The sequence below is a fragment of the Ipomoea triloba genome, chromosome 11 (assembly GCF_003576645.1).
Source record: "Ipomoea triloba cultivar NCNSP0323 chromosome 11, ASM357664v1".
NCBI lineage: Eukaryota > Viridiplantae > Streptophyta > Magnoliopsida > Solanales > Convolvulaceae > Ipomoea > Ipomoea triloba.
In genome coordinates this window covers 62,532-75,055 of record NC_044926.1, presented here as the reverse complement: position 1 = coordinate 75,055, position 12,524 = coordinate 62,532, and the positions used below count along the sequence as shown (strand labels likewise).

The 12,524-nt window shown below is 35.1% G+C and overlaps 2 protein-coding genes across 3 annotated transcripts in view; both read left to right on the top strand.

Annotated features, from left to right (window-relative positions):
• The first annotated feature begins 3,110 nt into the window (after window positions 1–3,110).
• On the top strand, window positions 3,111–5,905 carry LOC115997195 (F-box/kelch-repeat protein At3g61590-like). The gene is made up of 2 exons (XM_031236704.1): window positions 3,111–3,469; window positions 4,463–5,905. The coding sequence occupies exon 2, from the start codon at window positions 4,485–4,487 to the stop codon at window positions 5,733–5,735; it is 1,251 nt and encodes a 416-aa protein (XP_031092564.1). The 5' UTR covers window positions 3,111–3,469; window positions 4,463–4,484; the 3' UTR covers window positions 5,736–5,905.
• A 3,368-nt stretch (window positions 5,906–9,273) lies between these two features.
• The window catches only part of LOC115997069 (BTB/POZ domain-containing protein POB1-like), a 4,686-nt gene continuing 1,435 nt past the window's right edge, over window positions 9,274–12,524 (top strand). The window contains exons 1-6 of one of the 2 annotated variants that reach the window (XM_031236537.1): window positions 9,274–9,718; window positions 10,113–10,256; window positions 10,583–10,740; window positions 10,911–10,974; window positions 11,183–11,462; window positions 11,668–12,497. In XM_031236537.1, the coding sequence (XP_031092397.1) occupies window positions 9,472–9,718; window positions 10,113–10,256; window positions 10,583–10,740; window positions 10,911–10,974; window positions 11,183–11,462; window positions 11,668–12,481 (1,707 nt within the window). In that variant the 5' untranslated portion in view covers window positions 9,274–9,471 and the 3' untranslated portion in view covers window positions 12,482–12,497. Of the gene's footprint in view, window positions 9,719–10,112; window positions 10,257–10,582; window positions 10,741–10,910; window positions 10,975–11,182; window positions 11,463–11,667; window positions 12,516–12,524 lie in introns of both variants that reach the window. The other variant, XM_031236536.1, reaches the window with a different exon arrangement.

Sequence of the window (12,524 nt, the reverse complement as noted above, 5' to 3'; positions counted from 1 at the left end):
TTTATTTTAATTTTCCTAGTCATAATTGTTAATTAATTAAAATTATATATATATATATATATATATATATATATATATATATATATATAATTGCAAATTTAAATCATAAACCTTGTACTTTTTATATATACCCCGTTGAAGCTAGGGATTAATCCTAGTGAATCTGATTGGTTGGATGCATTTTATTCATTCATGCAAGCATATTAATTAGTTGATTTATGTTTACATAGCATCTGCAATCTGCATGCATGTAAAGTAATTAAAGGCAAGGAATAAAGTGGACATCAATTCTAGACTGTCAAATGAAAGATTGAAACATAATTAAAATACTTTGTTAAAGATATGATTTGGCTTTTGGAGCTATTATAATGCACCAATAATAATAATAGAATAATAATAATTACAAACATATAATAATTATAAATACTAATATAATTTCACAATGTGACAACCAAAAGCCTTAATTTAGCAGTTTTAGTCTTAGTTGTAATTATTACTCCGTATAAATTTGTTTATGTTCAACTATTACCAACACAATAAATGTTAGGTTATGAAGCATTGTTTCCTGTTGTAAATCTAATATAATACTAAATATTTTGATTAATGACTTTGTAATAAGTGGCTTTGATACCATTAACACTTTGTGAGTTGCTCTAATATCATTGAAATGATTTATTTTGATGGTATCATAATAATTAATAACAAATCATAAGTAAGAGATCAATTATTGACCCGTAATGAATACATATAATTAATTTTATTTAAAAAAAAAAAACTCAAGACTCATATATTTTTTCTCATATGTACCTATTAACACCTCTTCTTTTTTTTTTTTTTTTTTTTTTTCCATTAACACTTTGTGAGTTGCTCTAATATCATTGAAATGATTTATTTTGATGGTATCATATATGATACCATCAAAATAAATCATTTCAATGATATTAGAGCAACTCACAAAGTGTTAATGGTATCAAAGCCACTTATTACAAAGTCATTAATCAAAATATTTAGTATTATATTAGATTTACAACAGGAAACAATGCTTCATAACCTAACATTTATTGTGTTGGTAATAGTTGAACATAAACAAATTTATACGGAGTAATAATTACAACTAAGACTAAAACTGCTAAATTAAGGCTTTTGGTTGTCACATTGTGAAATTATATTAGTATTTATAATTATTATATGTTTGTAATTATTATTATTCTATTATTATTATTGGTGCATTATAATAGCTCCAAAAGCCAAATCATATCTTTAACAAAGTATTTTAATTATGTTTCAATCTTTCATTTGACAGTCTAGAATTGATGTCCACTTTATTCCTTGCCTTTAATTACTTTACATGCATGCAGATTGCAGATGCTATGTAAACATAAATCAACTAATTAATATGCTTGCATGAATGAATAAAATGCATCCAACCAATCAGATTCACTAGGATTAATCCCTAGCTTCAACGGGGTATATATAAAAAGTACAAGGTTTATGATTTAAATTTGCAATTATATATATATATATATATATATATATATATATATATATATATATANTATATATATATATATATATATATATATATATATATATATATATATAATTGCAAATTTAAATCATAAACCTTGTACTTTTTATATATACCCCGTTGAAGCTAGGGATTAATCCTAGTGAATCTGATTGGTTGGATGCATTTTATTCATTCATGCAAGCATATTAATTAGTTGATTTATGTTTACATAGCATCTGCAATCTGCATGCATGTAAAGTAATTAAAGGCAAGGAATAAAGTGGACATCAATTCTAGACTGTCAAATGAAAGATTGAAACATAATTAAAATACTTTGTTAAAGATATGATTTGGCTTTTGGAGCTATTATAATGCACCAATAATAATAATAGAATAATAATAATTACAAACATATAATAATTATAAATACTAATATAATTTCACAATGTGACAACCAAAAGCCTTAATTTAGCAGTTTTAGTCTTAGTTGTAATTATTACTCCGTATAAATTTGTTTATGTTCAACTATTACCAACACAATAAATGTTAGGTTATGAAGCATTGTTTCCTGTTGTAAATCTAATATAATACTAAATATTTTGATTAATGACTTTGTAATAAGTGGCTTTGATACCATTAACACTTTGTGAGTTGCTCTAATATCATTGAAATGATTTATTTTGATGGTATCATAATAATTAATAACAAATCATAAGTAAGAGATCAATTATTGACCCGTAATGAATACATATAATTAATTTTATTTAAAAAAAAAAAACTCAAGACTCATATATTTTTTCTCATATGTACCTATTAACACCTCTTTTTTTTTTTTTTTTTTTTTTTTGAAAGCACACCTTATTATTATTTTATTTTTTGAGTACTATTGACTATGTTACAGTGTTGTATCTGTTCATAATTACTTTCTCAAGTAAATGAAGCACAAAGCCTCCACTGAGGCTCGAACTCACCCCTCTCATGTGGGGTGTAATCGGGTGTCACTAGATCACAAGGTCTTTGGCAAAAGCACACCTTATTTAGATATACTGAAAAGAGAAAAAAGACATTGTGGTCTAGTGGCACCCGAATGCACTTTCATATAGAAGGAGGTGAGTCCTCACCTCAATGGAGACGATATTAATTCTTTGTGCTTTTGAGAATAGATACATATTTGAGTTGGAAAATGAGGTGGCTTAAATGTAGCCTTTGTCCCACATCAGAAAAACAAAGGGATTTGAACTACTATACAAGAGTCTTTAATTTTAGAAGTATATTCAATTGTATATTATACAGGTGCTCTCCCACCCACAAGTGAGGGTGCAAATCAAATCCAAAATAACTACTCGAACCTTGACAACTGAATGCTAACTCTGCTCAACTTCCTTCAAAATCTTCATGTGTTAGTTCTACTTCTACACAACGTTTGGATAGAGTTATTTTTATAAATCTATAATATTTTGCTTCACCAAGGTTCATTACATTTATTTTGCTTTTACTTTTTATTTCTAATTTCTAATTATATAGAGAAAAACAAGTATTTGGAAATATTTAAGCAAATTAGAAAAGAAAAGAAGGGTAGAGCTCTCACAATGACATTAATATCCATTGTCCATCAAGTTCCTTGTTGACAGTGGCCTCCTCAGCTCCTCTCCCCCAGCCCTATCTAACAAAGCCGCCTCTGTTTCATTCCTCCGCCTGTCATTTTAGCTACAGAAATCACCTAAGAAGACAAGCCCAGAACACCCTTCCTACTCGGGGACCCCTACCTCTTGGCTTCTTCTATATCTTCATACATAAATCTATACTTTCACCAATTATGCACATTCGCCATCTTTTGATGATTGATATGTAATACCCATCTTGTATTTTGGATAAACCACTAGCCCTTCAAATTTCTCTCATAATAATTTCACCAGTCTGGAGAGACTGGAAGTCTTGGGAATTGGTTGAGCAGTAAAGGTACGATTTTTATTTGATTCCGCCATGGATGATTTGTTGCTCTTTTTTTGTGTCGTGCTTTCTTTCTAATATGGTTTTTTGGTAATTTCAAGATCTGCTTGCCTGACAATTCCTTTTAGTTGATTAATAGGCAATCATATGAGTTTTACTGATCTATATACTTTCGATGGAGTGCAGTATATGATCTATTTTAGCTGCGAAAGTGGTGGGCTTTTTAGATTAATCAATACGAGCGAGATAGAGTGCAAATTTTGCTAAAACAATTGCTGCTATTTTGTTTATCACATCATATGATAGCTCTTTAGATGCATTTATAATATATATGGTCAGAAGCAAGCAGTTTGCGTTTTTCTTTTTTGCTCTTTTGTTTCTGCTATGCTTGGAATCCAGAAATGGGACTTTTTTTTGGGGTGAGGTGGGTGGGGGGAGTCAGGCACAATTCTGCAATTGAGTCTGTAAATATGGTCACAGACCTTTTTTAATGGCATTAACCTTTCTACACATTTAATTGAAGATTTCAGCTCTCTTTTTGAGTTTGAAGATGTTTAATTCTTGGTAGCATTCAGAACATATGTGCTGTTAAGGAACTAGTTATATAGCATCAAAATGTCTGTGGGGGTTGTGCTTTGGTTATGGCTGAACTGATGTGCACTATCTCTGTATTCCTATTGTAAGGACTCCTGTTGGGCTTATATTCCAATGGCACCAAGAACTTCCTTTTTTTTTTTTTCCTTTAAATTTAGCAAAGTTGTAACAATACTGCCATTACATATCATTTAAGGTTTACATTTTCTAATTGTTTTAATGGAACTAACAATACTGCCATTACTATCTCTGGATTTGATCAGCTGGCTTATCTCATGATTATAAGATAGCTTATTTAATCCAATGGATCTTACTTTCTTCTTCTTCTTCTTCTTTTTTTTTTAATAAAATATATCAGTGGTTGATGCAAAGGCTTTTTTGTTTCCCCATTACTTTTCTTGTGTATAGGATTTTGTTCATCTTTTTCATTATGGAAGGAGAAACATCATGGGTCAGTCATTGCTTTGATGACATTGCAAGAGATACTATTGAGTTTGATTCATCCTCAGAACTTAATGATGAAAGCAATAGAGCCATTACCCCAGTTCTTGTTGATTTAATATTGCCTGATGATCTGTTGGAACGGATTCTTGCCTGCCTGCCCATTGCCAGCATTTTTAGGGCAGGTTGTGTCTGTAAAAGATGGCATGAGATAGTGAATTCAAAGCGATTTCTATGGAATTTCTCACAGATCCCACCACAAAAACCTTGGTATTTTATGTTCACAAGCTCAGATGAGCCAATTGGTTATGCCTATGATTCCATCCTTAGAAAGTGGTACAATTTTGAACTCCCATGTATTGAAACCTCCAATTGCTTCATTGCTTCATCTTGTGGATTAGTTTGCTTTATGGACAACGATAGTAGAAGCCAGCTCTGTGTTTGCAACCCTATAACCAAATGCTCCAAGAAGCTTGAGGAGCCTCCAGGTCTTAAGTTTTCTGACTACAGCGCATTGGCAATCTCAGTTGAGAGGAAACCTCGCAGACACACTGTGACTTACAGTGTCACAATTGTCAAGTCTAAACAAGTTCCAGGGAACTTCTTTCAGTGGGATCTCTCCATCCACATATATGACTCAGAAACAATGATGTGGGTAACCCCATTCACGGAGACGTTAGAAGGGTGGAGAGGCGGGGATGAGAGCGTAATATGTGATGGTGTTTTGTACTTCTTGATCTACTCTACTGGAGGTGGTCCTCCATACAATCGTCATGGCTTAGTCACTTATAATCTCATGAGCAGATCAACCCATGGTTTACTAATGAGGAGTTTCATTCCAGTGCCATGTTCCCTTACTTGTGGTCGCTTGATGAACCTCAAGGAGAGGTTAATAATGGTGGGAGGGATTGGGAAACCAGACCGGCCTGATATTATAAAAGGGATTGGGATATGGGCTCTGAATGGGAAGGAGTGGCAAGAGATTGCACGTATGCCACACAAGTACTTCCAAGGCTTTGGTGAGTTTGATGATGTTTTTGCTAGCAGTGGCAGTGATGAGCTGCTATATATCCAGAGTTACGGAGCCCCAGCTCTTCTTGTTTTCGATGTGAACCAGAAACATTGGAGGTGGTCAGTGAAATGCCCTGTGTCGAAGAGGTTTCCTCTTCAGCTCTTTACTGGCTTCTGCTTTGAACCAAGGCTTGAAGTCATGCCCTTACTTGATGATGTGATGGACTGAGCCCTGAGGTGTTTCCTAATGTCTTTGATTTTGCAATCTGTTACCCTCCTTGTTGCCCTTTTTTTTATATTTTTATCCAAGGAGTTTTGGAAAGGTTTACATATGTGGTCTGTACCAGGGGGGATGACTGTCTATTTATGAAAATGGGAATCTGATTATTATTATTATTATTGATGTGATATGGATTATGGTAGTATGTTAGTAAGTTAGCATAGGAGGTTTGAATGTGGAGGTTGTGTGGGGGACATGTGATCTGGAAAAATATGAAATTGAGTTAAGGTGTATGTCTCTTTCAAATTCTGGGTATGTGTTGAAAAGGACAAGCTATAGAAATGTGTTATCTCTCTCAAAACTGAGAGATGATGAGGAGCCACATGAGGTTGTGTTGTTACAACATCCTCTGCATCTGCCCACTGGAATTGGGCAAAACATGATTGATTGGTTTTTGGAGGGAGGGAGGGAGGGGTGTTTGATTCAGCAAGCAGCAGAGTAGGGAGGGACCACCCCCCTAATCTTGAATAGTAGCACTTTGGGATGGGTGGGGACTGCAACTTGAGTTATTGGCAATTGCCATGGGGTGGGGGTTGAATTCAGTTCCCATTGGATAGTTGATGGAACTTATCAGTCAGTCACACTCACACTTACTGGGCGTTTGGTTGGGAGGGGGAATTAGGGGGGAAAAGAATTGTAATTCGGTGGAATTGCAATTCAATGAATAAAGTAGGAATTGAAATTACAGTGTTTGGTATAGGGGTGTTAGCGAACAGAGCTTTCGACAAACTACTCGTGTTCGAGCTCGGTAAGCGTTCGTTTATGTTCATTTATTAAGGTAAACAAACATTAACAAACAAAATTTAGAGCTCGGTTAATAAACGAACATAGTTTGAACAGTGGTAAGCTCGTTTGCTAAGTGTTCGCGAACAAGCTCGTTTGTGTTCGTTTAGTAGTGTTCGTGAACAAGCTCGTTTGTGTTCGTTTAGTAGTGTTCGCAAACAACCTCGTTAAGTGTTCGTTTAATAATGTTCGCATACATGTTTACAAACAAATTGTATTAGTTTTGTTTGTATTAGTTTTGTAGTTGTGTTGTTTGTTTGATTATTGTTCGTGAACGTAGATTATTTCTTGTTCACGAACAAATTGTGTTAATGAACATGTGCGGGTGTCTGATTATTAAGTGCTCACGAACGTGTTTATGAACGTAAATGAATATGTTTGTGAACATGTTTGTCAACGTTAATGAACATGTTCGCGAACATGTTCGTTAACGTTCGTGAACATGTTCGTTAACGTTAACGAACACTAACGAACGCTTAACAAACGAACACGAACAGGATTTTCAAAAACCTTAACAAACGAACACGAACACTTCAAAATCCTTAACAAACGAACACGAACAACCTCCGTTCGTTTATGTTCGGTTCGTTAACAGCCCTAGTTTGGTATGTAGAAATAGGAGTACAGGGAATTGAAATGTAAGAAACTACAAAATGACTAAAATGCCCTTATGTTGTAGTAATAGTAGTAGTAGTAATAATAATAATAATAATTATTATTATTATTATTTTTAAAAAAATAATAATAATTCTTTCAAATTTTTTTTTTTAAAAAAAACAAAGGGTATGGGAGAAGGGGCAAAATTGTCTTTACACCAATAAATTGCCCCTCCTCTCCACCGAATTGCAATTCATCATTTTGAGGGAATTGCAATTCCCTCCAATCAAACAATGTAGTTTGGAAATTCACTGAATTGTAATTCAATGAATTGCAATTCCCCTCAAACTACATCCAACCAAACAAGCCATTAGCCTGTAAGGTGGTATGTATGTTTTTAGAGTTAATTCCATTTTTGGTCTTAGATTTATATGTGGCATTTCACTTTTAGTCCCTTTTTTAAAAAACATCAACTTTTGGTCCTAGTATTATTGTGGCATGACCATTTTTGGTCATTCTTCAAGAAAACAGTTTAAATTTCGTCTAAAACAAGAGCATTTCAGTCTTCAATTTTGATTTTGTTTCAAAAAATAAACATAAAAAATATAGCGGGTCAACCTACTTTGTATAAAAAGGATCAAAATGTCATTGTATTTAACGGCATTTCAATGATTTTCTTGATGAAGGACCAAAAATGGTCATGCCACAATAATACTAGGACCAAAAGTGGATGTTTTTTTAAAAAAAGACTAAAAATAGAATGCCACCTATAAATCTAGGACCAAAAATGGAATTACCTCTATGTTTTTGTTAGGTGAGAGAAGTGGATTATTGTATTTGTGTTTTTTAAGGATTGAATTGAGTTTGAGCAGGCCACTCAGATAACTGCACGTTGGGTCGACATAAATTTATTTATTTATTATGTTGTTTCTATCATTATTATTATATTATATACTACTATTCAATTGAATTGAATGATCAATCCTGTTTTTGGCGTATGTGTGTATTTTTTATTTAATTAAAGAAAAAATATTGGACATGGTGTTGTGTTTCTACGGCGTGCGTTGTCGTCATTTTCCATTTATGCGAATTCCTATGGGCTATGGCCGGCCCCTTTACTGTAACCAATTAATTAATATACAGAGGGGGAAGCAAGGCCTGATTGATGGCCATGCCAAATTGCCAATTCATTCTTAGTTAGTAATGGTGTAAATGTAAACGGGGTACAGATTTACACCACGTGTGTTGTTTGATTGTGTATGATATAGTGTATGGAGTGTGTATGCTTGGGAAGGAAAGCCATGGATTCCTCCCTGGAGAAGAACTAAGAACTCCATAGTGAACAAGAGAGAGGGCCGAGAGGCAAGGGATCAAAGGATTCAGAATGCCATTACAGTGGAAGGTCATGTCCTTTATATAGGAATAAGACCTGACCCTTCAGGAATATAATATTTCCCAAAGGTCACTTGCTCCTTAACAATTTCTAAGGGACACCCGATTTTTTAGGGATATAATAATACACGGACTATACATATTGTACTTCTACAATAGTTCTTGGGAGTATTTACCCATCACTTAGGTATGCGGTAAGAATGTCAAGCGCTATTCCATTTTCTACGTAGCCCATCTATCATTTATGGTTTGTAGTACTAGTAGTCTAGTACAGTTATGGGAGCAATTGGACATATTCATGCTTGATTGATTGATACTAAGGCTGTTTCATAATATATAATACTTGAGGAAGAAACATAACAATGCTTCCAAGTGATGGTCAAACTACAAAATAAAACATATATTACACATCATTGAGTAAGGTAACATATATTATAAACAAATAGAAATTTCAGTTAGAGGAAGCTCATAAACTCATTTATGAGTGACTGTGATCATTGTCAAAAGAAAAATTTTGTGCCAACCTAATTAGATAATATCGTTTAAGTGAGACATGATAATATGATAAGGGAATCCTTATATTAAACAAGGATTTGCCATGACCTCTAAAGTCTAATCCAAGGCTCCAATTCGCAATTGGACGGTCAATTCACAAAAGTAAAGTAAACAAAACGTGTTTGAACTTTCAAGTGTTGAAACCGGACCTAAATGACTACGAGGGAGTTCATTTTTGAAATTTGATAAATGAACTTTAACGTTAGCGTACTGTGTGTTTGTTCAAGTCGTCTTCAATTTCTGCTCAATTTTCTCCATTTAATTAAGCGGGCAGGTGAGGAAATTTTGGTACTACCCAGCAGTACTCACACTCAGTAGAAGCAGCAAAGGCTAGGGTTTTTGCGAGAGGGACTGTACTATGAAGGACCAGATTTTGGACCTATTCGACCCGAGAACGGCGGTGATGGACCCGGATTACTCTCCCACGTCAGCTCCGCACCCGGATTTTGGATTCGCCTTCAACGATAGCAATTTCTCCGACCGCCTCCTCCGGATCGAGGTCGTTGCCGACTCCTCCGATGCCTGCTCAGATTCTGATGCATCGCAGACCCTCGCCGATTGGACTCGTCATCGCAAGCAACGCGGAGGTGACTTTAAGGAAAATGGTTTGTCTCCCACTGGTTTCTGTTTGCGCCTCTACATATTTTTGTTTCCTGTGTAACTCTTACCCGTGAATAAGCTAATTGAGCTGCTACGGATTCCCAATTCCAGCTTTCATCTCAGTGCACAGAGACTGAGCCCACTTCGTATTATGCCATCATGTTTACGTATAAAACAGTATTTGCTAAATCCATTTTCTATGCTTTTAGAGTTTCTTAGCTTGCTTGAAGCCGTGTAACATACAGCTTCTGCTCATTTTTCTTATAGATTCTTCATTTGTGGTATATACCTCATCGCACATCAAAGCTAATTATTCATTTCATATGCATAATTCCTTGCTTGACATGCTGTTCCTATTGCTCTCTCTTATGCTGCTATGGGTTTTCTGGTGATAACCAGACACGTGCCACTCATTTTCAGCTCTGGACATTTCTACATACCCAGAGGAGCAAATTGTTAACTGCAACCAGATTGACACCGAAGATGCTGATAATGGAAACCAAGATGAGGCAGTGGTGGCTATGATTGAAGAAGCACAATCTGGTACTTTGTAGTTTGTACAGTGAATGTCTGTGCATTGTCTATAATAAAAGAAAAAAAAATGTTAGTATTATATAAACTGATAAAAGTTCCAACTTATTCTAAAGATTATTGTTAATCAACTAGGCTTTAGAATAGCAAGAATGCAATTTCTGAGCTTGCAAACAAAGTGATTATGAAATGGAGGCAGCAATTGTGACAGTATCTTATTTCTGTTGTATATTAGTTGTTCTTGTTTTAGTGCTTTATCATGTGGCTGGGTTATATGAAACATTGTCATGCTGCCAGTCACATTCTAATTTACTATGTATATGCCACTGATTATCCAGCTATATATGATTTCCTGTTGTGCTCCATAGGAGATGAAGCTGCTAACAGTGAGGATTCAAATTGGAATATAGATTCTTCTTCTTCTAAGGTTATAAAAGTGAAAACATTACATATCAGCTCTCCCATTTTGGCAGCAAAAAGTCCATTCTTCTATAAGGTAAAATGACTTTTAGTTTGTAAATTGCTAGCTTACTCAGGTACCCATAGAAGTTTTAAAAACTTAAATCAATAAATAATCAAGTAGGAGAACTGTAATGATTTGTATACATAGACTGGAATGCAGTAGAGATTAATTTATGAGCTTCTGTTGTCTTAAAACTCGTGTAGCTTTTCTCAAATGGGATGCGGGAGTCGGAGCAGAGACAAGTAACCTTACAAATTCATGCTTCTGGTATGTTCTAGCATATAGTAACTTGATCATGGAATTCCCTTTTCTTGTGGTCTCTGATATGCAGTGCACTGACAACTGAAACTTTCTCTTATCTTGGATTTTGGGTTCTAATGGGTCAAATGGTTATTGTTAATGATTGTTTGATTACGGTATAGATTTCTAACCTTTTAGCATGCAATCATTTTCCTATTGTTATTCCTTTGGACAGAGGAAGCTGCCCTTATGGAGCTCCTAAATTTCATGTATAGCAATACATTGACTACAGCTACAGCACCTGCTTTGTTGGATGTGCTCATGGCTGCTGACAAATTTGAGGTTGCTTCGTGCATGAGATATTGCAGCCGCCAATTATGTAATTTGACAATGACTCCAGAGTCTGCTTTGGTTTATTTAGAGCTTCCTTCAAGTGTCCTGATGGCCGAGGCAGTTAAGCCGTTAACAGATGCAGCAAAACAATTCCTTGCTGCCAATTACAAAGATGTCTCCAAGTAAGTTTCATTACTTACCACCTCCTTTCTAATGCTTGCTTTGAGTTTTTTTTGGATGTGTGTGTGGGTGTATGTGCATGAATCATGAGATTTTTTAAAAATTCATTTCCAGTTATCTTTTATTTATTTATTTATTTACCTCTGTTTTAGCAATAACATTTTATTATTTCCATTGCTACTTTTAAGAGCTGATGTAAATTGATAGGTATCAAGAGGAGGTTATGAACTTACCTCTTGCTGGAATTGAAGCAGTTCTATCCAGTGATGACCTCCTAGTAGCGTCTGAGGATGCAGTATATGACCTTGTGCTGAAGTGGACAAGGACCCATTATGCAAAGTTGGAAGAGCGACGTGAGATTCTTAGTTCTCATCTTGGCCACTACATCCGTTTTCCTCAGATGAGCTGCCGAAAGCTTCGTAAGGTTCAAACTTGTATTGATTTTGATCCTGAGTTTGTTTCCAAACATGTATTAGAGGCTCTATTTTTCAAGGCCGAGTCCTCCCATCGTCAGCGAATCCAAGCTGCAGATGATTCTTCTTCAGGTAGTCACCGTTTTGTTGAGCGTGTGTACAAGTACCGGCCTATCAAAGTGATTGAGTTCGAACATCCACGGCAACAATGTGTAGTGTACTTAGATCTTAAGCGGGAAGAGTGTAGTAATTTATTTCCATCTGGGAGAGTATATTCTCAAGCATTTCACCTGGGAGGGCAAGGGTTTTTTCTGTCAGCACATTGCAACATGGATCAACAGAACTCTTTCCACTGTTTTGGTCTGTTTCTGGGAATGCAGGAAAAGGGGTTGGTGTCATTCGCAGTGGACTATGAGTTTGCAGCAAGATCAAAACCAACGGAGGAATTTGTTAGCAAATACAAAGGAAATTACACCTTCACTGGGGGAAAGGCAGTTGGTTATCGGAATTTATTTGGCATAGCATGGACGTCTTTCATGGCAGATGACAGTCCCTACTTCATCAATGGCATTCTCCATCTTAGGGCGGAGCTTACAATCAAGCACTAACATTCCCTTGCTTCTGTTTTTTTTTTTTTTTTTTTTTTTTTTT

Coding starts and splice junctions, on each gene's coding strand:
- LOC115997195 (XM_031236704.1), top strand. CDS start 4,485: ATGGAAGGAGAAACATCATGGGTCAGTCATTGCTTTGATGACATTGCA.